Raw genomic sequence first — 21,081 nt, 5'->3', positions numbered from 1 at the left:
CACGACTTCTTGAAAAGCATGTAACTCACAATAATGGGGTTTGGAGAAATAGGTATTTCAAAGGAAAACCAAAAAAATATAATTTTGTCAAAATATTCTTTATTTAATCATTTATCAGAACTGCAAGCCCTTTGACCCATCTATGCCGTTCCGAATGATTTAATGCCTTTTTGAAATTAAAATAAAAATGAGCAATCCAAATTAAAATAAAAAAAAAGTTTGCTGGTGATGTTTACAGTATTGATCATTGATCAAAGATTTTCGAATATAAATAATTTTATTATTTCAATTACGATTTCATTTAATTTGCAACTGCTCAACTTCTTGAATAATTTAAAAAGCAACTATTAGAAAAGAGAATTCAGAAATAGTATATACTACCTTTCTAAAAAGCATTTTTTCATTTTGAGTTGTACCACAGTTCACATAAAATATGATTATGCGTTCATGTCGAGGGAATTAAAAAAGGAATACTATTAGTGCATAGGCGAGGCCAGTCTCGTAGTTGTCTGCATGTTGTTGCTGCGGTTGTTGGACTTGAGCCGCAGCTCGTTGACGTGTCTAAACAGTTGGTCCTGCTTGGAGAGCAGCTCTCGGGTCCGCTGGCAGCCGTGCTGGGGGGCGCATAGACCCGGGTTCCAGCGACAATATAGCCCCTTCCACAGGCGGACGGACCGCACGCTGGCGATAGGACGCAGCACCAGCTCGGCACCGTGCGTGAAGGAGGGGAATAGGGGATTCAAGTACTGATCCAGCGAAGAGTTGATATGCGTCCACAAGGAAGTTGTCTTATGTTTCAGATCTGGATAAAAATATATTATTGCTTTCCATGCAAATTCAAATAGCTGGGACTCTCACCTTCGGCTACTCGCTCGGCTTCCGTGTTACAAAGGAAGGTGCCAAACCGACACGAATACAAGTGATCCACAATTGTTATCAGGAAGTGCTCGTTGAACTCAAAAGCATTGTGAAACTGCTGGCTGACCTGCCACACACTGTCGATGAATTGCAGGAACACTGGTGATCTGTCCGCATCAGAGTGCTTGTTGTCGCCGTGACCTACGCGTTGCTGAAACTTGTGGCCAAAAGAGAGCCATTCCTTTTCGATGAGTACTTCAAAGCCACGCACAGTTCGATAGTAAGGATCGAGCAGCAGCATGGAGAGGGCCGTTAGCTGAGCCGTGCGATCCCAGCCGTCTGAGCAGTGTACTACAACGGAGGTACTCATGGTCTCCACCTTGTCCACTATTCTGACTGCTCCGGCCAGAATGCACCGGATGTGCTTTAGCCATAGAGTATTGTCGATAGCTGTCTGCCACTTCGAGTCGTCGGTGGTGGGAAAGCAAGCCTCCTTTACCTTTCGTAAACTCTCCCTCATCACATGGATGTTATGAATGTCAAGGAAGTTGATTTCCACATTTTTGTATGCGTCCTCCGACTCGTAGCCGCCGCCCTTAGCTTTGTTGGCAATTGCATTGGCGCTGGGCCGTGCGTCCATAATGGTCAGCTTGTCCGACTGAGCGTTTGCCTCCATAATAAAGCTGAGGTAGGCCTCATCGTCTGAATTTCGCTTGCCTCCCACCCCCACCAGGGGCTGAGAGCACCGCGTGATGGTCGCCTGGGTTCGGGGATTCATCCAGGAAAGCACTGGAAGGCGACAACGCGAGCGAAACTGAGCTACGCGCCTCAAGAAGTCATCGGATGCCGCCTTGGGCACAGCCCACACGGCAGGATAGCTATCGCAAATGGCGTAACATTCGTTTAGCTTGGTGGCCCGCCACATGTCATTAGGAACGCCCAGGCGCCGAAGCTCCGCCAGCGGTTCAAACACCGCCCAGCCATTCCAGCCTCCGCTTCCATTCACTGAGTTGGCAGCCGCATGGGCAAAGGCAAAGAGACGACCACTGTACGAGAGCGGAAAGGCATTGGTCTGCAGTTTCTCGAACACCGTCCTGCGGGAGTGATTCTGCTGCTTGTGGGCGAAACGCAGGTTGCGCATGTCCTTGCAGAAGATCTCGATGCCGTACGAGTTTTCGCCCCGCGAAGTGGCCCCCCCGATCTTCTCCACGCGCGCTATTACGCCCAGCGGCACGTCGACGACCACTGGCGGCTCCTGATCCCGCAGAGGAAGCGACCGGAAGTAGAGGCGGAAGTTGGTAATGGTAAGGGCGCCGAACACGGGGCCACGGTAGGGACACACGTAGGTCACGTCGTTCTTCTGGTCCTGGTCCTCCTCGCCGTCCAGGTAACTGAAGGGCGTGTCTCGCAGAACGCCGTTCTCCCCGCCTCCGTGCTTGGAGCCCAGCGAACTGGACTTGGAGCTGCTGTCCAGCGAGTTACTGCTGCCAGTCTTGGAGGCCAACTTGTCGGTTAGGCTCGTGGAAAAATCCATTATGGAATGGATACAAATGATAGTTGTAACTTGTTTTGCTAGTTGCGCAGCTGTGTTTTCTGATTGTTAGCTGAATGCAATTCACTGAAATCATGCAACGGTGCTGCCAACTCGCGGCGCGCAATAATACCAAATTTCCCTTCTTTCGCCCAAAAGTACCAATGGGCATTTCTAAAATGGCGCGAAATTTGACGAACGATTTTTTTTATAGTATCTATGAACTTAAATTTAACAATTAATCATAGAAAAACTAAAAAAAATGATTGTCAAATTAACTGTATTGTTTTTTTATTCAGTTAACTCCCCCTAACTCGCGGTCGCGGCCTCTTGTCAACTTGGATTAGCCATGTCTGATAATTGGGAAGTAGATTTATGCAAATTAACATATATTTTAAACGGATTAGGTTAGGCACTAGACGCGTCTTCTTTTAGCTTTGAACGCATTGATGGGGTCACGGGGAACAAAGGACCATGTCCTGGAACAATAAAGTCGCAAATATGCGCCATTTTATTGCGCTCCGCCCGCTGGAGCTTCTCACTCTCGCTTCCAGCATCCTTCCAAATGCTCTCATCGTCTATATCCTCGCTTCGCTCGAAGAGATCTCCGGTGATACCTACCCGTCCCCCCAACTGGGAGTTGTCGACAATCACGGAAACGCAACTGAGAGTGTGTCCTGGCGACCGCCTTACAATCACCTCAGCATTAGAGTCCAGCGCCAGTTCCTCATTCTGTTCTCCGCTGCCAAAGTGATTCATGTAAAGGTCGCGATGCGACGCACACGCCCCGACCAGGTGCATTCGTGCCTTCTGAAACAGGTAGTTGCTCCCGATGTGGTCAGAGTGTCCGTGGGAGCACACCACCACTTGGATGTCCTCGACACCCAGGCCGTGCTCTCCCAGCAACGAACGAAGGTGCTCTCCATCCCAGGCCGTCATTGTGTCCACTATGACGTTGGTGCCATCCCTGCAGCGGACCAGCGTGCAGGTGCAGTTCGCTCTCATGGTGGACTCGTCTCCGTCTTCTTGGCGAGAATAACCGTCCTGGAGCACGATTACTTGGTTCCGCAGGGTCGGATCATTTAGTGCCATTATTTATTAAGCAAAACAAAACATCTTCCGCTCGATGCCTAGTGTGACCCGATAATTAATGCCTATAAGAACCTTAAATTACGGTCTTACTAAAATCTAACCTGCATTAATTTGAATTTTAAACATATTGTGCGTCAGGTGAAACGAGTATAGAGTGGGTAGATTCTTTTTAGGTGAAATGTTTTTGATTTTCACACGAATATGCCAAGTGTGAGTTCTGCTTAAATTCAGCAGTATATGGTCGTTCCAATTGCTTTTTCTTCGAGCATTCACTTCGCTTAAAAGAGAGCAGACAAAAACTGTTCAATAATAAATATTTATCACTATTGTGAACCGTCTGTTTTCCAGGTTTCCGTGCAGCGAAAAATTAAACATAAAATTCTACGGCGATTTTATTTATTTCAAAACACCCTTTAAAAAGAACAGGATTGGGCTGCTGTTTCAGCTGGATACAAATCCAAAAGGCTGTATTTGCAGAAATGGATAATTTTGCAAATCGTAAAATTTTGCTCTTTGTTCTGCTGCCGAGATTTTGAAAAGCCAAAAGTTTTTTTTTACTGTTTTTTCTGTATTCTAGAAACATTTCAAACACTAAATCATACAGTTTTATTTACAAGTTATGTTAGTATTTTAATAATATTTTATAAAAATGCAGCCCTCGGACAGTAATGCACTAAGAGGCAAATGTTAATGTATTCTTAAAATACAATATATTAATTTGAACTAATGTGGAGATACAATAAATTTCTCTTACGCGCGAACCTATTTAAATCATCTGGTACCAAGACTTTTAGTTGGATTAAACTTGGCTACCTTGCAACACTGCGACCAGCTGTTTTCCAAACTCCTTCACATGTTTATAAGGCGCAATTTTGTTATTATTTAACGTTTTCTGAATGAGCCATAGATAAACCACGATGTATCTGAACTATCTACCGCGGGCGCAATGGAAGTACCTGCAATACCTTTTGCAAGTGCGTCAGCTTCAGCTCCTGAGAAGGCATGTAAGCATTGGCGAAAGACCGCCCATACAAACAGCGACCTTGCTGCCGGTAAGAAGACGCTTGCACCTTATAAATGGAGATCTCCAGGAAAAATTCGACGAAGTACGGGATCAGGATTCTCTTCTCACCAGGTTGAAGGAGGCTAAGACGACTGACAAGCTTCTGAAACTGCTGGAAACCAGTGACAGCTTGCAGGGCTTCCATGCGGCGGAGGGAATCTCCCTGCTGTGGCAGGCCTATCAAGGCATGGATCAGCAAGAAAAAGATGCCATCACAGAACGAGTGCTAAAGGAAGCGCTGCCGATACTGGGTCCTCATGTAGACCATCTGGACGTCAACGATCTCAGCCGATGCTACCTGTATCTGCGCAAAATGCACATACAAAATTGCGAACCGACCGTGGAAGCTGTGCTAACGAGAGCTCTTTATTTGATCGAGAGTCAAGTGCATGGTCAGGTCATCCCCTTGACGGCTTTGTCCCGCCTATCGGTGGGAATAAACTTGGAACGCGACTTTTTTACCCCACTCGTTTGTAAGAACTTTGTCCCCCACCTGGAGCAACACATAAGTCTATGCCACAGTGAAGAACAGGTGCGTCTTCTGTCCACGTGCCTCTTTCAGCTGCACTTTCTAATCGACGAGGAGCTGCTCTTGCACTTTAAGCAGCGATTGGGTAAACTGCTGGAAAGCGGCGTTTTAAGCAGCAAAACCCCAAAGGCTCTTCTTAAGGTGCTCCACATGCTAAATATTCCATGGTGGTCACAGCATCACACCCAATTGATTCGGAAGGTCATGCTGGCTTTGCGACCCTGCATTCACCAGATGGAGTCCGGAGACCTAAAGAGCATGTGCCGCGCATTTCTGCATCATCAGGAGCCTGCTGCACTAATGGAGCCGCTCAAGAAAGCCACGGAGAAGCTGCTGCAGGATGAAAGCACGGTTGACGCCCTCTCATGCGCCGTTCCTTTTGCCACGCCGCTGCAAAGGGATAAAAATACGCAGCTTTTTCGGGAGCTATTGTACTCCGAGAACGCCTGGCTGCTTCCTAATGCGAGCGGACACTTTTTCAGTGTTCTTCGAGCATTGAAAATCTCCGACTTAAGATTCTGCAACACATACTGGTCGGGTGTTATTCGGGAACTGGATTCCTGCCGGGAGGAGCAGACGCACCTCCGGTTTTTGAGACATTGCCAGCGCTACATGAACTTCAATAATAACCTGGGAGGAACCTATCGTCATTTGGAACTGGAAAGAAAGTTGAGTCGCATGTGCATGAGTGCCGTGGAGAAGGACATAGCGGGCAGGCTGCCGACGAAGTTCGCACGCCTCGCAGCGTTTGTACTGGCCTACGGACAGACTCCGTTAGCCTGGAAAAAGTTCCCCAACATTCTGCTTAGCAAGATGCTCGCCATGGCTCCTCAGTTTGCCATCCAGGATTGCTTTCTTCTCAGTCGAGGAATGCAAATAGCTTGCGAACTAAGGTTTCGCCAGCATCTTCCGTCACTTGCTGCCATGCAGCTGTCCACCATGGATAGCATTCTCATCAGCTGTGCGGAGAGACACTTGGCCAATGTCGAAAAGGATCCGCTGAACGCAAGTGAACTAAGCATGATTGTAAGAACACTAAGTCATCGGAAGAGTAAGTAAAAATGTGTAAAGATAGCTAAATTTTGCTATTATAAGTTACAACAAATGTTGAACGCATATTTGCGCATAAAGTGTGCAGTTTTTATTTACCATAAACATTAACTACTTTAACTACTACTCAGTTTAAACATTCACTTCCGACTTTACAGCTCTTAAAAATACGATGGCTTACAACGGAGCCCTGTTGCAGTATAAAAACCTTCACTGCAAAGATCTCAGTTCCCGGGTAGTTCGGGACATGGCGTACAACTTTAACGCATCGCATTTCTTTGTCCCCGAGCTTTTGGAGTCCATGTTCGGCTACATTTCCGAACAGCATGCTCACATTACCGGCGACACAGTAGAGAAGGTCTTAACCTGTTCCTATAATTTAGGGTATACGCCTTCCTCTCTTGAAGTTTTAAACCATGCATCTGGAGTATTAATAAGGTGTGCATAATTATCCCATAAGGCAGATCTATAATTAATGTCTTTTAGAGACTTTGAACAGATGAGTGGTTTGTCGATTGTACAGGCATGTCTAGCATTGTGCTTCTACAAATCAATACCTGAGCAGCTGATCAATCAAGTATTTTGCGTGAAGTTCATTCAGCGTATTGAGGAGGAAATTCAGGTTTGCTACTCAAAGGCAACTTATCCGGAGCGGGTCCTTAACCTAGTCATGCAGCTAAATCGCACTGTATGCCTGGATTTTCCCGAGGCGAATGTACCCTGGTTTCAGCAGAATTACATAGAGGCTCAGAAAAGCAAAAGTAAGTATAACTTTTTTTTTTCTTAAAAAGTCTAAATTATAGAGCTTTTGCAGAGTCCTTGCTTCCTAGTGGGTCCATTGTAGAAGTTAAGCAGATGCTGCAGAATATTTTTCAGAATGATAATCACTTTCGTTGCAATCACACGACTCCTTACGGCTACCAAATAGACTTTGTGATACATTTCGATCGAAATAGAAAACCCGTCCCAGCACCTCCCGTGGAGGCGACGATGTTGGATCGTATAACGAAGTAGGCCAACATTTGCCATCTAAAATTGATGTACTATATTCACCGTATTAATTTCTAGGGTGGCTATACTACTGCTTAAATTTGACTCATTTTGCGAGAACGATCTGACTGCCCTGCGGGGTCCTGAATCTTTGAAGATGAGACATCTAGAAATGATGGGTTACAAGGTAATGCAAATCAACGAACACGACTGGAACTCCAAGTATATGGCATCGTCTGCAGCCAAGGCCAACTACCTTAAGTGCTTGTTAAAAATTTGCCATTAGATTTCGTGTTTGTACGTTTATTTTAATTTTCAAAAGTTTATTAGATTTATAGTAAACAAATTCGGATATTGTAAATTGCAGTTCGATTAATCGAGGCATTAATACAAAAAATGTATTCAAGAGTTTCGTACCCCCGTAGGATTCCTATGGATCTGACTTAGCACACCAATTGTAGGCGTTGTTAAACATAATCTGCCAAGGGCTCTCTGCCTTTCTTGGGGAAACCTCGAAGGACGGTGGCACATAGGGCCACTGGTACATGGAGGAACAACGTTCCGGATGTGGCATTAGGGCTAAATGTCGTCCATCCGCCGAGCAAATACCGGCTATTCCGCGAGGACTGCCGTTCGGATTAAGGGGATAGAGTTCCGTCGGCAAGCCTGCATCATCAACATACTGTAATGTAACCAGCTCTTCCGAATGTAGTTGGCTTATGAGCTTCTCCTCCCGGAATGCAAAACGACCTTCACCGTGAGCCACCCAACAGCCTAGAATTAGATCCTTCATGTTTTCCAGCATTATAGAGCGGTTGGCTGGAATCCTAACTGTAGCCCAGCGGCATTCGAATCGCTGGGATATATTATGGACCAGGGCTACTTCAGGATCTACACCCACTTCGCTGCCTGGACTGCCCACAAATCCAATAAGAGTCATCAGTTGGCACCCATTGCAAATGCCTAAAGAAAAGACTTCTTGACGGCGCTTAAAAGCCTCAAACTGAGGCAGCAGGCGAGGATTGTGGAGAATGTTGGCTGCCCAACCCTTGGCCGATCCTAAAGTGTCTGCATAGCTGAAGCCGCCCGGGAAGATTAGTCCTCGGTATTCGGCCAGGTTTGTGGTACCTGCAACAAAAACATATTTTGATTAATAGTAATTCTTAAAAATTTATTTTTTTTATAAAAAAATTCGCAATTTTCGGGGTCGGAAGATGCGCTACGTATGCATTATAATGGTTTACATTGTCAATGCCGAGATCCTTACGTTTTTTCACAGCATGACATTTGGAAGTAGATTTTCTCCCATTCTTCTTCCTATTCATAACAAAAAAAAATTTTTGTAAATTTGTAAAGCAAAACGTACCAATAATTGAAAAATTGCATCAGTCACAAACTCACTCTCATAGAGACCAGACGTGCCTTCGCTTCCAAAGCAAACCGAAAACAAAACACAAAAATAAAAAACTACCAACAACATTCTACAAAATTCTAACAGTAACCACAAGTGCACAAGTGCGCAAACCAAAAAAAGTGCAAGACCAACCAACGGGTAAAAAGACAGTGACGGCGTGATGGGGGATCCCCCCGATCGAGGTCCAATAACTGCCCACGAAAAAAATATGGCACTGTTAAGATCTCCTGGCCCAAAATACCTCATTATTAGAAGGTGTGATCTACATCTAGATCTTAGCACCATCAACCCATTTCTAATAAAAAAACAAATTGACTTCACATGTGGCGGGGAGGTAGAAGACTGTAATAAACTGAGAAACGGAACACTACTCATAAAAACAAAAACCAACACCCAAGCCAATAGATTACTCGCATTGAAAGCTTTTGCTCCTGACATAAAAGTCGAAGTGTGTATCCACAACGGACTAAACTCAACCAAAAGTGTAATCTACTCGAATGACCTAAGAGGAATAGAAGAAACTATTATACAAAAAGAACTTGCTAGCCAGGACGTATGTGAAGTTAAAAAGATACTGAAAAGGGAAAACGGCACACTTAAAGAGACTGGCCTAATAATAATTACGTTTAACCGCCATGACCTTCCAGAGAATATTAAAATTGGCTATCAAAGGACCGCAGTTAGGGAATACATTCCACTCCCATTAAGATGTAATAATTGTTTCGAATTCGGCCACCTACACAAGTTCTGCAAAAATAAAAAAATTTGCTATAACTGCGGAGAATAACACCACACAGACACACAGGAGAAATGCACTAGGCCACAAAGATGTATAAATTGTAATGACGACCAAAAAATCGACCCCCACAACTCAAACAACAGGAGATGCCCAATCTTCAAAACCCAGCAAGAGCTTATTGCTATAAATACAACCAAAAAATGCGACAACAAAACTGCCCTAACAATACTTCGATCAAGAAATTCAAACAACTCACCCATTTCCTACTCATCCATCGCCAAAACAACACCTCACACACATCACAACACTACACCTTCACAAAATTCAGGACCTCAACAACTCAAAGGACCCAACCTCACACAGCAAGGACAATCTACCCCCAGGAAACAATTAACTTCATACGCAGATCTTTCTATAGACAACAAATTAGACTCTTCCAATTCAACTCACCCAACCCCCAAACCAACCACTAACCCAGTTCAAATCCTACCTCTCTCTACATCAAAGCGAATGCTAGCATCTCTCAAAGCCGCAAACAAAAATGCAAACAAAAAAGTCAAGTCTAATTTAACAAAAACTGGAGAAGCTTCGAGCGACTCTTGTGACATGGAAACTAACTAATCTATCCACACCCCAATAAACTATAAATATGGTTAAAATAATCCAGTGGAACATTAAAGGTTACCGAAATAACTATCCCGAACTTCAATTAATTATTAAACAATTTAATCCACATATAATAGCCCTACAAGAAACACACATATCGAGCACTACATCACTCCCAATTCCCATAAACTTTTTAATTTACTGCAGCTACAGTACAAATGCATTCGGTGGCACAGCCCTCCTAGTGCATAAATCCATTTCCCACTCACAACATCCACTAAATCCAGATCTTGAAGCTGTAGCTCTTACCTTAGACTCCAAAAAAAAAATCACCCTTATCTCTACATACATTTCTCCCAATAAGCACTTCAATCTAAACAACTTAGAAAACGTCCTATCCCCAACAAACCTACCCACACTAGTCCTTGGTGACTTCAACAGCTGGCACCCTTATTGGGGTTCCCCCAGACCCAACTCCAGAGGAAACACCGTTGCAAAATTTATAGACCGCTCTGACTACATTCTATTAAACGACAAATCGCCGACTCACTACTCAACACACAACACATTTACACATATCGACCTCTCTCTCGCCACCGCCAACATTGCCCCCGAAATAACATGGAAAGTGATCGACGACCTCAATGGCAGCGACCACTTCCCATTACTTATTTCTTTGTTCCAGCATACATCCCCATCCTTTACCGCTAAACCCTCCTTTAACCTCAAAAAAGCAAACTGGAAACTTTATAGTGACAATATCTTAAATTACAGCTCAGGTACTCAACCTACCAATAATATAAACAAAGAAGCTGCCATAATTAAAAAAGTTATAATTCAAAGTGCCCACCTCTCTATACCCCAAAACTCTATCTTTACCCTCAAACGTACTGTTCCCTGGTGGAACAACGACTTAGCTTGCCTTAAATACACGAAAAACACAAAATGGAAATTGCTTAAAGCTAACATCAGTTCAGAAAATATAATTGAATTCAAAAAAGCCAACGCAAAATACAAAAGAGCAATTAGAGAAGCCAAAAAAACCGCCATCAACTACTTCACCTCCGAAATCCAACCCAACTCTGACCCAACTAGATTGTGGGCAAACGTTAAACGTCTATGCGGACTCTATCCCACTAAACATATCCACACTATCTATAACCCTTTCACCCATACCATCCCCAAGCTTTTCGAAAACACTATTACACCCCATTTGCAACATCTTTGTAGATCGATTATATCTCCATGTCAACATGGATTTATAAGGCGAAGATCTACGACGACAAACCTCTTGGAGCTAACGTCTTTTGTAATAAATGGCTTTAGAAAGAACATGCAGACTGACGTAGTTTACACTGACTTTAGTAAAGCGTTTGATTCAGTAAATCACTCGCTACTTGTATTAAAGCTAGACTTATTGGGGTTTCCATGTGATCTTCTAACATGGATCTCAAGTTATCTGAGTGGTAGGACTCAACGAGTCCTCTTTAAAAACTCGATCTCTGATTTGATCCGAGTTACTTCAGGCGTCCCACAAGGAAGCCACCTTGGCCCACTTCTTTTTACTTTATTTATAAACGATCTCCCTCTAGTCTTGACAAAGTCGCGTGTCCTTATGTACGCAGATGACGTTAAGTTATGCCTGCAATATAACGAAATTTCTAGCAGTTCAGACTTACAATCTGACCTAAACGCTTTTCAAACATGGTGTTGTGAAAATCTTTTGGATTTAAATAGCGCTAAGTGCAAAGTAATGACATTTTTTCGGGTGAACCCACAATATGCAACGTATACGCTGGGTGGTTGCGCGTTGTCTAGAATTACGCATGTCGATGACCTTGGCGTCCTCCTTGACCCTAAACTTAAGTTTTGTGACCATATTACTTCTATGGTGAATAAAGCCAGGGGTGTACTTGGATTTATTAAGAGGTGGTCAAAGGAATTCGATGATCCCTATGTTACAAAGACTCTCTTCATTTCACTAGTCCGTATAATCCTGGAGTACTGTTCTGCAGTTTGGAGTCCTCAGTATGGTGTACATATAGACCGGATAGAGTCTGTGCAAAAGAACTTTTTATTATTTGCTCTACGGGGCCTTAACTGGAATGCAAGCCTTATTTTACCATCCTACTCTAGTAGACTTCTCCTAATTAATCTACCATCCTTAGTAAACCGTAGAACGATGCTTGGCACAACTTTTATCTATAAACTTATTCACGGGGATGTGGAGAGTCCCGAGTTACTGGGTCGCATAAGCTTCTCCGTGCCTAATAGAATTACCAGGAACTATGTTCCTCTTACATTAAATATTTGTAGATCTAACTTTGATATGCATGAACCGTTTAGAGTACTGTGTAACGACTATAATAGACTATACCACATTATATCTACTACCGACTCTTTGCCAAGCCTAAAATCATTAATTTTATCTTACCTAGCACAAAATTAGTATTAGTATTAGTCTCGTACGTATTTGAAATCTTAGTCTGTCCGCTTCTACATTGTGCTTTTAACTTCTCGCGATCTCGTTTTTACGCCTATTAGGCTCCGCGCGTAACAAGCACTGCTTGGTGTCGTAAGGGCCACTTGTTTGCGCTGATCATAGTGCATCAACGTCCGTAAATACTAACACCACCAATCCATCAGAAATAGCAAACACCTTCGGTAACGTCTGGTCAAAAGAAGCTGAGAACTCAAATTTTTCTACTACATTTAGATCAAATAAGAGCCTTGTCAACTACACCACAAACTACTTACCATGCCACTCAGCCCTTGAAATAGAAAAAGACATAACCCTAATAGAACTTCTATCAGCCCTTAGCTCTCTCAAAGGTGCCACTCCAGGACCGGACCGCATCTCCTACTGCATGATTAAAAACACACCTACCCCTTTTAAACTGAAAATTTTACAACACTTTAATAATATTCTCAACTCTCATATCCCTCAATCATACAAACTCAGCCTAGTCCTCCCTATTTTAAAACCCCAAAAACCCCAAATCGAGCCCAAATCATACCGACCTATTGCCCTAAACCCATGTTTAGCAAAAGTTCTGGACAAAGTTATTGCTAAAAGATTGTGGTGGTTTGTTTTAACCAACAAACTTTTGCACAACAACCAATTCGGTTTTAAAAGGGGAAAATCTGTCCTAGACAGTCTACTATACGTAGACCACCTAGCGACCAGAGCCCTTTCCTTAAAACGACACATTTCAATAATATCCCTAGATTTCGCTAAAGCCTTCGATAAAATAGGAATACATTCTCTCATCCACCAACTCCAAAAATGGAAAGTAGGCCCACGAATACTAAAATACGTGGCCAACTTTATGAACAACAGGAAAATCATAATCAAAAACGGAACCTCACTTTCCAACTCATTCCCACTTGACAACGGCATCCCACAAGGCTCTCCCATCTCAGTTATCCTATTCCTAATAGCCTACAATTCCCTTTGTAACATCATTTCCATTCCTAGACAATTTAAATTTACGGCCTACGCTGACGATTTCCATTTAATCATAGAACACAAAAGAAAAAAAAACCCCTCTACAAATCTAACAGCTGTCTTCCAAAAAATTAAAGAATGGTGTACTTACTCAGGTTCCTCCCTCTCGATTGAAAAAAGTCAACACCTCCACATATGTCGGAAACACAATTGCAGAGCAAAAATATATACTGGTTCCCTAACCATCACTGAAACTAGCACTACAAAAATCCTAGGCCTCACCATTAATAATAAATACAACTGGTCCACCCACATAAGCAGACTAAAAGATAGCCTCCGCAAACCCTTAAACATCATCAAACACCTATCCTCCCCAAAATACAACACCAACACCTCATCCCTTATCCAAATTATCAAATCAATCCTAATCACTAAAATCGACTACTGCCTACCTATCTATGGTAGCGCACCTACACACTTAATTAACCACTTAAAAACCATTCAAAATTCAGCAATTAGAGCAGCACTAGGCGCATTTCGTACTACACCAACCAACAACCTTCTCATTGAATCCAACATTTATACAATAGAACACAGAAGAGAACTTTCAACGGGCAAACTATTAAATAAATTAATTCACTCTTACGACACCCCCCTTAGTCATCTAACCAAGACCACCAATAAAAAATTTAAATACCCAAGCACAATAGACCGAACCATAGAAATCTGCAAAAAACTAAACCTCCCTTACCTACCAATCAAAAGCTACCCCAACAAAAAATACAACATGGAACTAATAATAAAAGCTACAAATACTGATCTGTCCAAGTACAGTAAAGCCAACATCCCTCCAACTACCTATAAACAACTTTTCCAATCCCTAAAAAACACCCTCCCTAACCACCAATTCCTTTACACCGACGGCTCGATGGCAAATGGCATATCAAGCTTCAGCGTAACCGACGAAAACAACACCATCAAATGTGGTCTTCTTCCCCTCTATTCCTCAGTCCTTACAAGCGAACTAATAGCCATCCACGAAGCTATAAAAACAGCTTTACAAAATCCAGGAAAACACGCAATCTGCTCAGACTCCCTATCGTCCCTTAACTCCCTTACTAATTTTAACAACCACTCCTTCTACCCTACAATCATAAGAAACCTAATTACCAATCATTTCCCAAAAATCAAACTAATTTGGATCCCTAGTCACATCGGCATAAAAGGCAATGAGAATGCTGACAAAACAGCAAAAGAAACACAAAAATACCCGCTCATATACACACAAAACAACAACACTAACGACATTACACACTACCTCAAAAAGTACATTAAATTAAAACAATCCGACCTGCATAACAATACCTCTCCCTGGTACAACAATATCGTTAAAAATACTCCTTCCAGCTTTACGTAATCGCACACCAATCATAATAGGAAAACCCAAATAATTATAAACCGAATTCGACTAGGACACACCTCACTTACAAACTCACACTACATTGACAGATCCCTTCCAAACACTTGCCCATACTGCAACAGCCCTCATTTAAACATTGACCACATTTTATGCTCCTGCCCCTCCCTCTCCCAACCTAGAGCTACATCCTTCCTTTCTGACAACCCAGCCAACATCATAGCAAACCCTTCCAATGAAAACATAACTAAAGTCATTTCATTTCTTCAAAAAGCCCAACTTATTCACAAAATCTAAAATTGTTCTCACTTCTCTAAATTAAATTATTACTGTCATCCCAGACGAGCGGAAGGCCTCAGCTGCTAATGCTCTTATTATAGTTAGTTCATAGTTTTAAAACTTAAGCTAGCTTTATATAAATAAATAAATAAATTGAAAAATTGACAGAAAAACCTATCACTTCATCAATTGATTTTAACGTTTTAAGTTTGAATACTTTGACACTTTTTTTTCAATTAACCTTTATCAATGAAGTTTTTGTTTAAATAGATTAAGTTTGCAAAAACTCTATATTTCCTAATTACATTTTTAATTTGATATATGAGAAATTTGAAGTCTGTACATCATTTATATTTATCCAACAGCTTACAGGAAATTTTTGAAATTTATTTAAGATATATGATATATGAGAATATTTAAGTCTCTAACATCATTTATCTTTATCTAACAGATTACAAGAAATCTTTCAAATTTTAAAGCTAGATTGGGGCTTCCCCCTTAATGCGATTTTTAGCTTACCTTGCAAAAGATCCGACATGGTCACATCGTGCACCTCGAAGTTAGCTTTTAGAAGGCAGGCCATCATCTCACGCTCACTGTTGACACCCTCCTCCCGGAGTATTGCCACACGGACTGGGGCGTTGGATCGTTTAAGAGTTAACTCTGCCTGCAGATTCAAGGGACCCCTGTATCGCGGGGCTTTGCGATATTCAAGGCTCTTATACTCCGCCTGGGCGCACTCTGGGTTGGCCTGAAGCTTTTCAAGTTCATAACTTGTGCGCTCCCACTTCTGGTAGAGCAATCGGAGGGGCTGATCCAGCAGCTCTGATGCACCCTGCTTGATTACCACACGGGAATCGAGTCCGAATCCATCAGTCACGCCCAAATAGTAGTTCGGTATTCCGACGACTTCGTAGGTGGATCGCACTCGCTCCAAATCCGTCTCTAATATTTCCACTACCCATCCACATTCCTCCGCGAAGAGAAGCGCCAGCTCGGGACGATTGATTTCCTCGGCAGCTGTACTGTAGTTCTTTAGTTTGGCCAAAGGCTCCGATATATCCACCCTGAGACCACTCAGCCCGCCGATCGCCATTTCCACAAGACAAACGAGCAATCCTCCGTCGCTGACATCGTGTCCTGCTTTAAGAAGGCCTTCTCCCAACAACGATTGGGTGACTGCAAATGCCTTACCCAGCAGATCACTCCTTGTCAAGTTAGGTGCCTCCTTGCCCTGCTGGGCGTAGGCCTGAGCCAAAGCCGAGCCACCTAGGCGAAGGCTGTCTTCCAGGTTTATCCAGAGCAAGACAGTTTGGGAGCCCAAGCCTGGACCCTTTATATCAGGTGTAACCCTTAGCCGAACATCCGGACAGGGAGCGTAGGTTGAGATGACAAGAGTACCCGGGGACTTTATTGTCTCGCCTTCCACCTTTGCAGCCATGGACAGAGAGTCTTTTCCCCCGTCGATGGCGATATGCAACTCCTCAAGAATCTTGCAGAGCTCCTTGCAGGCGTCAAACATCTTCGCTCCTTCTCCGGGCAACTTTGCAGCCCACATCCAGTTTCCTGAACACTTGACGTCTGCAAGTTCGCTTATCTTTACAAATACAAGGTTGCTAAGCGCCTCAGCCACACACATCCTGGCCATTGCGGCGGGATCAAGCAGACCCTTGAGAGGTTGAGTACCAATTGAGGTGGCAATACCGGAAGTGCTAAAGTGAGATACGGTGGTTAACGCGTAATCCGAAAGTGGAGCTTGCAACGGACCCACGCACTGTTGCTGTACGATCAACCCTCCAACGCAGCGATCCACCTTATTTGTGAGGAAGCGCTTACTACCGACTGCCACCAAACTAAGAACTCTTTCCAAAGCCTCTTCCAGGTGCAAGTCTTTCTGCAGACGCAATTCCTTTAGCGGAGTCGGCTCGCGGCTCAACTCATACGTTCTTTTAGGCATATCGCCCAAGACATACTTGAGCTCCAAGTCAAACGGTGAAGGCGTGCTGGGGTTGCATTCGTTCAGGGCCTGTTCAATGTCCTTAGGGGCAGCCTTCTCCAGCAGCGTGACTCGCCCATCCCCAGTCACTACTCCTACAAAGCTAATAGGGCACCGTTCACGTCGGCAGATTTTCTCGAGCAGATCGCGTTGATCATCTTTGCAGAGAATGGCGTTGTTTTCCTGGTACTCGGCACCCCACAGCTCCAAGGCAGTGATTGTGGGATCGCCTAGTTGAAACTCCTTGGAGAAAATAACTGCTCCCGCGAAGCCGGGTTCTACAAGTTCCTTAAGAACGTTACCATTGCCGCCAGCTCCCTGGTCGTGAATGGCCAGGATAGGATTCTGGTCGCCAAGTTCTAGACAGGCGCGTACAACGCGATTTAACTTGTTCTCCATCTCTGGGTCTCCCCGCTGAACGGCGTTGAAGTCTAGTTCTGCGTCTCCAGATCCCTGTACCTCCACAGAGCTTGCGGCACCGCCACCCACTCCTATTCTGTACACTGGGCCGCCGATCTTGGCAAGCAGCTGGCCGCGAGTCGGCAGCAGCTTCTCACGCATCGATGCGGGCATTGTGCCTAGGCCACCGCTAAACATGATCGGTTTTACGTACTCATCCCGGTGGCTCGCAACAGCTGCACTGTTGAGGCCATATGAGAGGGCGAAGCCGGAGATCACCGGCTCGCCGAACTTGTTTCCGTAGTCTGAGGCGCCGTTGCTCGCCTCTATGAGCACCTGAAGCGGGGGTGCAAACGTCTCAGGATACTTATAGTCTGAGGGCTCGTACGGCTGTTTATAACCTGCGTGGTTTAAAATCAATAAAGGTAAAATTGAGTAAACTATTCCCGAAAGTATAAGAGTATAAGGGATAAGTTGCTGATGATGTTATTTTAAAAGATTATTATTATAAAACTGGTCTTGTTCCTTACTATTCCTCAAATATTTCAAGAGAACTAAAAGCCATCCACGAAGCTAGAAAGGCCGCATTACAAATTACACGATACTAAAGAATATCCTTCGAAAGGTCTTTCCGGCAAATAAGTTTTTTACATTTTAGCTGTTAGTCAACAAACCCAGCATATAGATGGTACAACACTTTAAAACGAGGACGGAGGCTAACTTCGGCAAGCCGAAGTTTTAATACCCTTGTAGACTTTGCCGAAATTGCTAAAACTGAAAAAGTAGCGAAAGGAATAAGATATACATAAATAGACTAGATTTGCATCGTTTGATGTCAATTGCTTTTATACTGCAAAAATGTCATATAAAAATAGAAAAAAGGGATACTTTCGCAGCCTTTAACAATTTTTCCTACGGAAGCTATAAGATATAGACGTCCGTCAGTAGCTTACACACTGCGCGAAATATTCTGAAAATCATCAAATAGGATATAGACGTCCTATCGCCAAGAGCTTTTACCCTGATCAATGTATGGATAAAACAAGAAAGGAAAGCTAACTTCGGGCGGAGCCGAAGTTGATATACCCTTGCAGAATATTATGTACATTATATTCTCCAAAATTATTCATATAATGCATTCTTAATACTCATAAAAAATCCCAACTTCCTAACTTTAAAAACACCAAAGTTATGGCCTTTCCAATCGTTCAGTTATATGGCAGCTATAGGATATAGTCGGCCGATCCTTATGAAATTTGGTGGGTCGTATTGATTAACCAAATATAAAATCCATAGAAAATCCCAGCTTCGTAACTTTACAAACATTAAAGTTATGGCATTTCCGATCAATCAGTTATATGGCAGCTATAGGATATAGTCGGCCGATCCCGGCCGTTCCGACATATATACTGCGTGCAAAGGAAAGAAGGGTGTGTGCAAAGTTTCAGTTCGATATCTTTGAAACTAAGAGACTAGTTTGCGTAGAAACAGACAGACGGACAGACAGACGGACAGCCGGACAGACGGACATGGCTAGATCGACTCTCCTGGTGATGCTGATCAAGAATACTTTATAGGGTCGGAAATGTCTCCTTCACTGCGTTGCACACTTTTAACCAAAATTATAATACCCTCTGCAAGGGTATAAAAATAAGATTTTGAAAGATTTATGTAAATAGCTTTTACACTGCGCGAAATATCTTCTATTCTTGCAAGTTATATCCGATTGTTCCTATGGGAGCTATAGGATATAGACATCCGATCGGGGCGGTTTTCCAACTTGATCTGCGTAAAACATGTGTTTTAGGACGACTGTGAAAGTTTCAGATCGCTAGCTTTTATATTGAGCTCGCAAACGGTATTGAAACAGACGGACGGACGGACAGACGGGCAGACGGACGGACGGACAGACGGGCAGACGGACATGGCTATATCGACTCCCCTATTGATCCTGATCAAGAATATATATACTTTATGGGGTCGGAAACGTCTCCTTCACTGCGTTACAAACTTCTAACCAAAATTATAATACCCTCTGCAAGGGTATAAAAAAACTATTTTACACTTCATTTCTTAATCTATCTGCACTGGAAAACCATCTCTAGAGTAAATTATCGATTTAATTTTTGTAAACTAGCGGAAGAAAGAATTTTGAATGTATATATTTGTTTCACTCACCTGGAATGTGAAGAGCTCCCACGCAGTAACCAGCCGTTCCCGCGATTGGAACCCCACCTCTGCCCACGCCTTGAACATCACGTAGTCGTCCGCCCGTGCCAGTAGTGGCCCCGCTGAAGGGCGCCACAGCCGTGGGCATGTTGTGGGTTTCCGCCGTAAAAATAAGGTCAGACTGCACGCTCTCCAAGCGCACTGGTCCGGGAGCCACCACGGAGGTTGGGACAATGGCCTTGTGCTGGAATCCCACCATGGCGCTGCTATTGTCGCTAAACTTAATGGTGTTGTTGGCGTTCGAGTGAGCTTGTGTGTCCATTATCATACTTATAAGTGACTTGGGCTGTTCCACCCCATCGATCACCATGCGTCCACGGAAAAACCAGTGACGCGAGTGCTCACTGTTGCTCTGGGCGCAGTCGAACAGCTCCACTGTTGTGGGATTGCGGCCGAGCTCCTTGACGAACAAATCGTGATAGTAGTCCAGATCGAACTCGTTGAAGGCTAGGCCAAGCTTTTGATTGATGTGGTCCAGTGCCGGCCGCCCCTCCTCCAACACGGGCACGACTTGCCAGTTGTCCTGACGTTCTGGTAGCTGTTCATCGAAGCTCGCAATGGGGGTGTTCTCCTCGGTGTATAGACACTGTGTCATGCGGTCGCCTATCAAAGGAACGAACCAGGCCGCCTCCGGCACCTCCGAATCATCGCCAAAAGTCAGAAGGTAGCGGGTGGAAGTTTCAACCCGACGAACCTCGGTGTATCCGAGGTTCTGGAATATGTTTACGCAGTTTGTGGAGTAGGGCGTGGAAAAGTTAAAGCGTGGACCGATCTCCAGGATCAACTGGAGCTTGCTCTCCGCTTGGAGAACGGAATGTCTGACCAGGCTCTGGCCGCTCTTCAAGGGTTGCTTTACCAGCCAGATCAGTAGCTCATCCAAGGCCAGAGAATGCTCTGCCTGCCCGCTGTACTCCAGATGATAGCAACGCTCCATGCGCACAGATACCACGGCGGCGTTCCTTTCCTGCAGTCGCCTCAGGGCTTTCTGCTCCTCGGCCGCGCTGTGTGCCTGCGCATCATAGTAGCGAAGAATGACCATGTCGTTGGGCTGTAAGAAACGAAATGCTGATCTAGTATAAAAAGTGCGGGCATCTATCGCGTCAAATCGAGTGATCTTGGCTTGCCGTGCCCACTGGGGTTATCAACTTGCGGCACCTATACCACAGCAGCAGATCAGGTTACAGCAGATCGAATGAAATCGCATACAGGCAACCGTTGCACTGCCGTCACAACTTGTTTTTGTCAGGCTGGGAATTCGCCGATAAGCTAGCGTAAACATATTTTCCATCACGAACAGCCGTTTTCAATTGGGTAGTAACCAACACCAAGTATGTACCGCAAATTGAAGCACAATAAGACTGAGCAGAGCAACACGTGCGTTAGAGCTGCGAACTAAGATCTCTCATTCTTCGCTTTGATTCCACCACTCTGTGCTGAGCTT

General features: G+C 44.0%; 4 protein-coding genes across 6 annotated transcripts; 1 reads left to right on the top strand and 3 right to left on the bottom strand.

Moving 5' to 3' along the window:
* Positions 1 to 79: 79 nt before the first annotated feature.
* On the bottom strand, positions 80 to 2,508 carry LOC108044001 (myotubularin-related protein 2). The gene is made up of 2 exons (XM_017122844.2): positions 859 to 2,508; positions 80 to 802 (listed from the first exon to the last, which is right to left on the bottom strand). Exons 1-2 carry the CDS (start codon positions 2,390 to 2,392, stop codon positions 477 to 479), a joined length of 1,860 nt encoding a protein of 619 aa, XP_016978333.1. The 5' UTR covers positions 2,393 to 2,508; the 3' UTR covers positions 80 to 476.
* Positions 2,509 to 2,663: 155 nt separating this feature from the next.
* On the bottom strand, positions 2,664 to 3,569 carry LOC108044002 (metallo-beta-lactamase domain-containing protein 1). The gene has a single exon (XM_017122847.2). The coding sequence runs from the start codon at positions 3,479 to 3,481 to the stop codon at positions 2,798 to 2,800; it is 684 nt and encodes a 227-aa protein (XP_016978336.1). The 5' UTR covers positions 3,482 to 3,569; the 3' UTR covers positions 2,664 to 2,797.
* Positions 3,570 to 4,044: 475 nt separating this feature from the next.
* Positions 4,045 to 7,474, top strand: LOC108044000 (FAST kinase domain-containing protein 1, mitochondrial). Of its 2 annotated transcripts, XM_017122842.1 has the most exons (5): positions 4,045 to 6,124; positions 6,282 to 6,561; positions 6,610 to 6,884; positions 6,938 to 7,133; positions 7,192 to 7,474. In XM_017122842.1, the coding sequence occupies exons 1-5, from the start codon at positions 4,399 to 4,401 to the stop codon at positions 7,397 to 7,399; spliced, it is 2,685 nt and encodes an 894-aa protein (XP_016978331.1). In that variant the 5' UTR covers positions 4,045 to 4,398; the 3' UTR covers positions 7,400 to 7,474. The 2 variants fall into 2 exon arrangements, with proteins under 2 accessions (XP_016978331.1, XP_016978332.1); XM_017122843.1 differs by lacking the exons at positions 6,938 to 7,133; positions 7,192 to 7,474 and having other exon boundaries at positions 6,623 to 6,709.
* LOC108043998 (phosphoribosylformylglycinamidine synthase) lies at positions 7,401 to 21,071 on the bottom strand. 2 transcript variants are annotated; one of them, XM_017122841.2, is made up of 4 exons: positions 20,977 to 21,071; positions 19,590 to 20,688; positions 15,536 to 17,812; positions 7,401 to 8,241 (listed from the first exon to the last, which is right to left on the bottom strand). In XM_017122841.2, the coding sequence occupies exons 2-4, from the start codon at positions 20,677 to 20,679 to the stop codon at positions 7,544 to 7,546; spliced, it is 4,065 nt and encodes a 1,354-aa protein (XP_016978330.1). In that variant the 5' UTR covers positions 20,680 to 20,688; positions 20,977 to 21,071; the 3' UTR covers positions 7,401 to 7,543. The 2 variants fall into 2 exon arrangements, with proteins under 2 accessions (XP_016978330.1, XP_016978329.1); XM_017122840.2 differs by having other exon boundaries at positions 19,590 to 21,044.
* Positions 21,072 to 21,081: the final 10 nt, after the last annotated feature.

Source organism: Drosophila rhopaloa, unplaced genomic scaffold, assembly GCF_018152115.1.
Source record: "Drosophila rhopaloa isolate 14029-0021.01 unplaced genomic scaffold, ASM1815211v1 contig_2, whole genome shotgun sequence".
Classification (NCBI taxonomy): Eukaryota; Metazoa; Arthropoda; class Insecta; order Diptera; family Drosophilidae; genus Drosophila; species Drosophila rhopaloa.
Note: the sequence above shows the minus strand (reverse complement) of the source record. Positions and strands in the feature narration are given on the sequence as shown.

Coding starts and splice junctions, on each gene's coding strand:
- LOC108044001 (XM_017122844.2), bottom strand. CDS start 2,392: ATGGATTTTTCCACGAGCCTAACCGACAAGTTGGCCTCCAAGACTGGC. Junction 803..858: donor AGCCGAGCGAGTAGCCGAAG/GTGAGAGTCCCA, acceptor ATTTTTATCCAG/ATCTGAAACATAAGACAACT.
- LOC108044002 (XM_017122847.2), bottom strand. CDS start 3,481: ATGGCACTAAATGATCCGACCCTGCGGAACCAAGTAATCGTGCTCCAG.
- LOC108044000 (XM_017122842.1), top strand. CDS start 4,399: ATGTATCTGAACTATCTACCGCGGGCGCAATGGAAGTACCTGCAATAC. Junction 6,125..6,281: donor AACACTAAGTCATCGGAAGA/GTAAGTAAAAAT, acceptor CCGACTTTACAG/CTCTTAAAAATACGATGGCT. Junction 6,562..6,609: donor GCATCTGGAGTATTAATAAG/GTGTGCATAATT, acceptor AATGTCTTTTAG/AGACTTTGAACAGATGAGTG.
- LOC108043998 (XM_017122841.2), bottom strand. CDS start 20,679: ATGGTCATTCTTCGCTACTATGATGCGCAGGCACACAGCGCGGCCGAG. Junction 17,813..19,589: donor GGGAGCTCTTCACATTCCAG/GTGAGTGAAACA, acceptor TAAACCACGCAG/GTTATAAACAGCCGTACGAG. Junction 8,242..15,535: donor CATGTCGGATCTTTTGCAAG/GTAAGCTAAAAA, acceptor TTTTTGTTGCAG/GTACCACAAACCTGGCCGAA.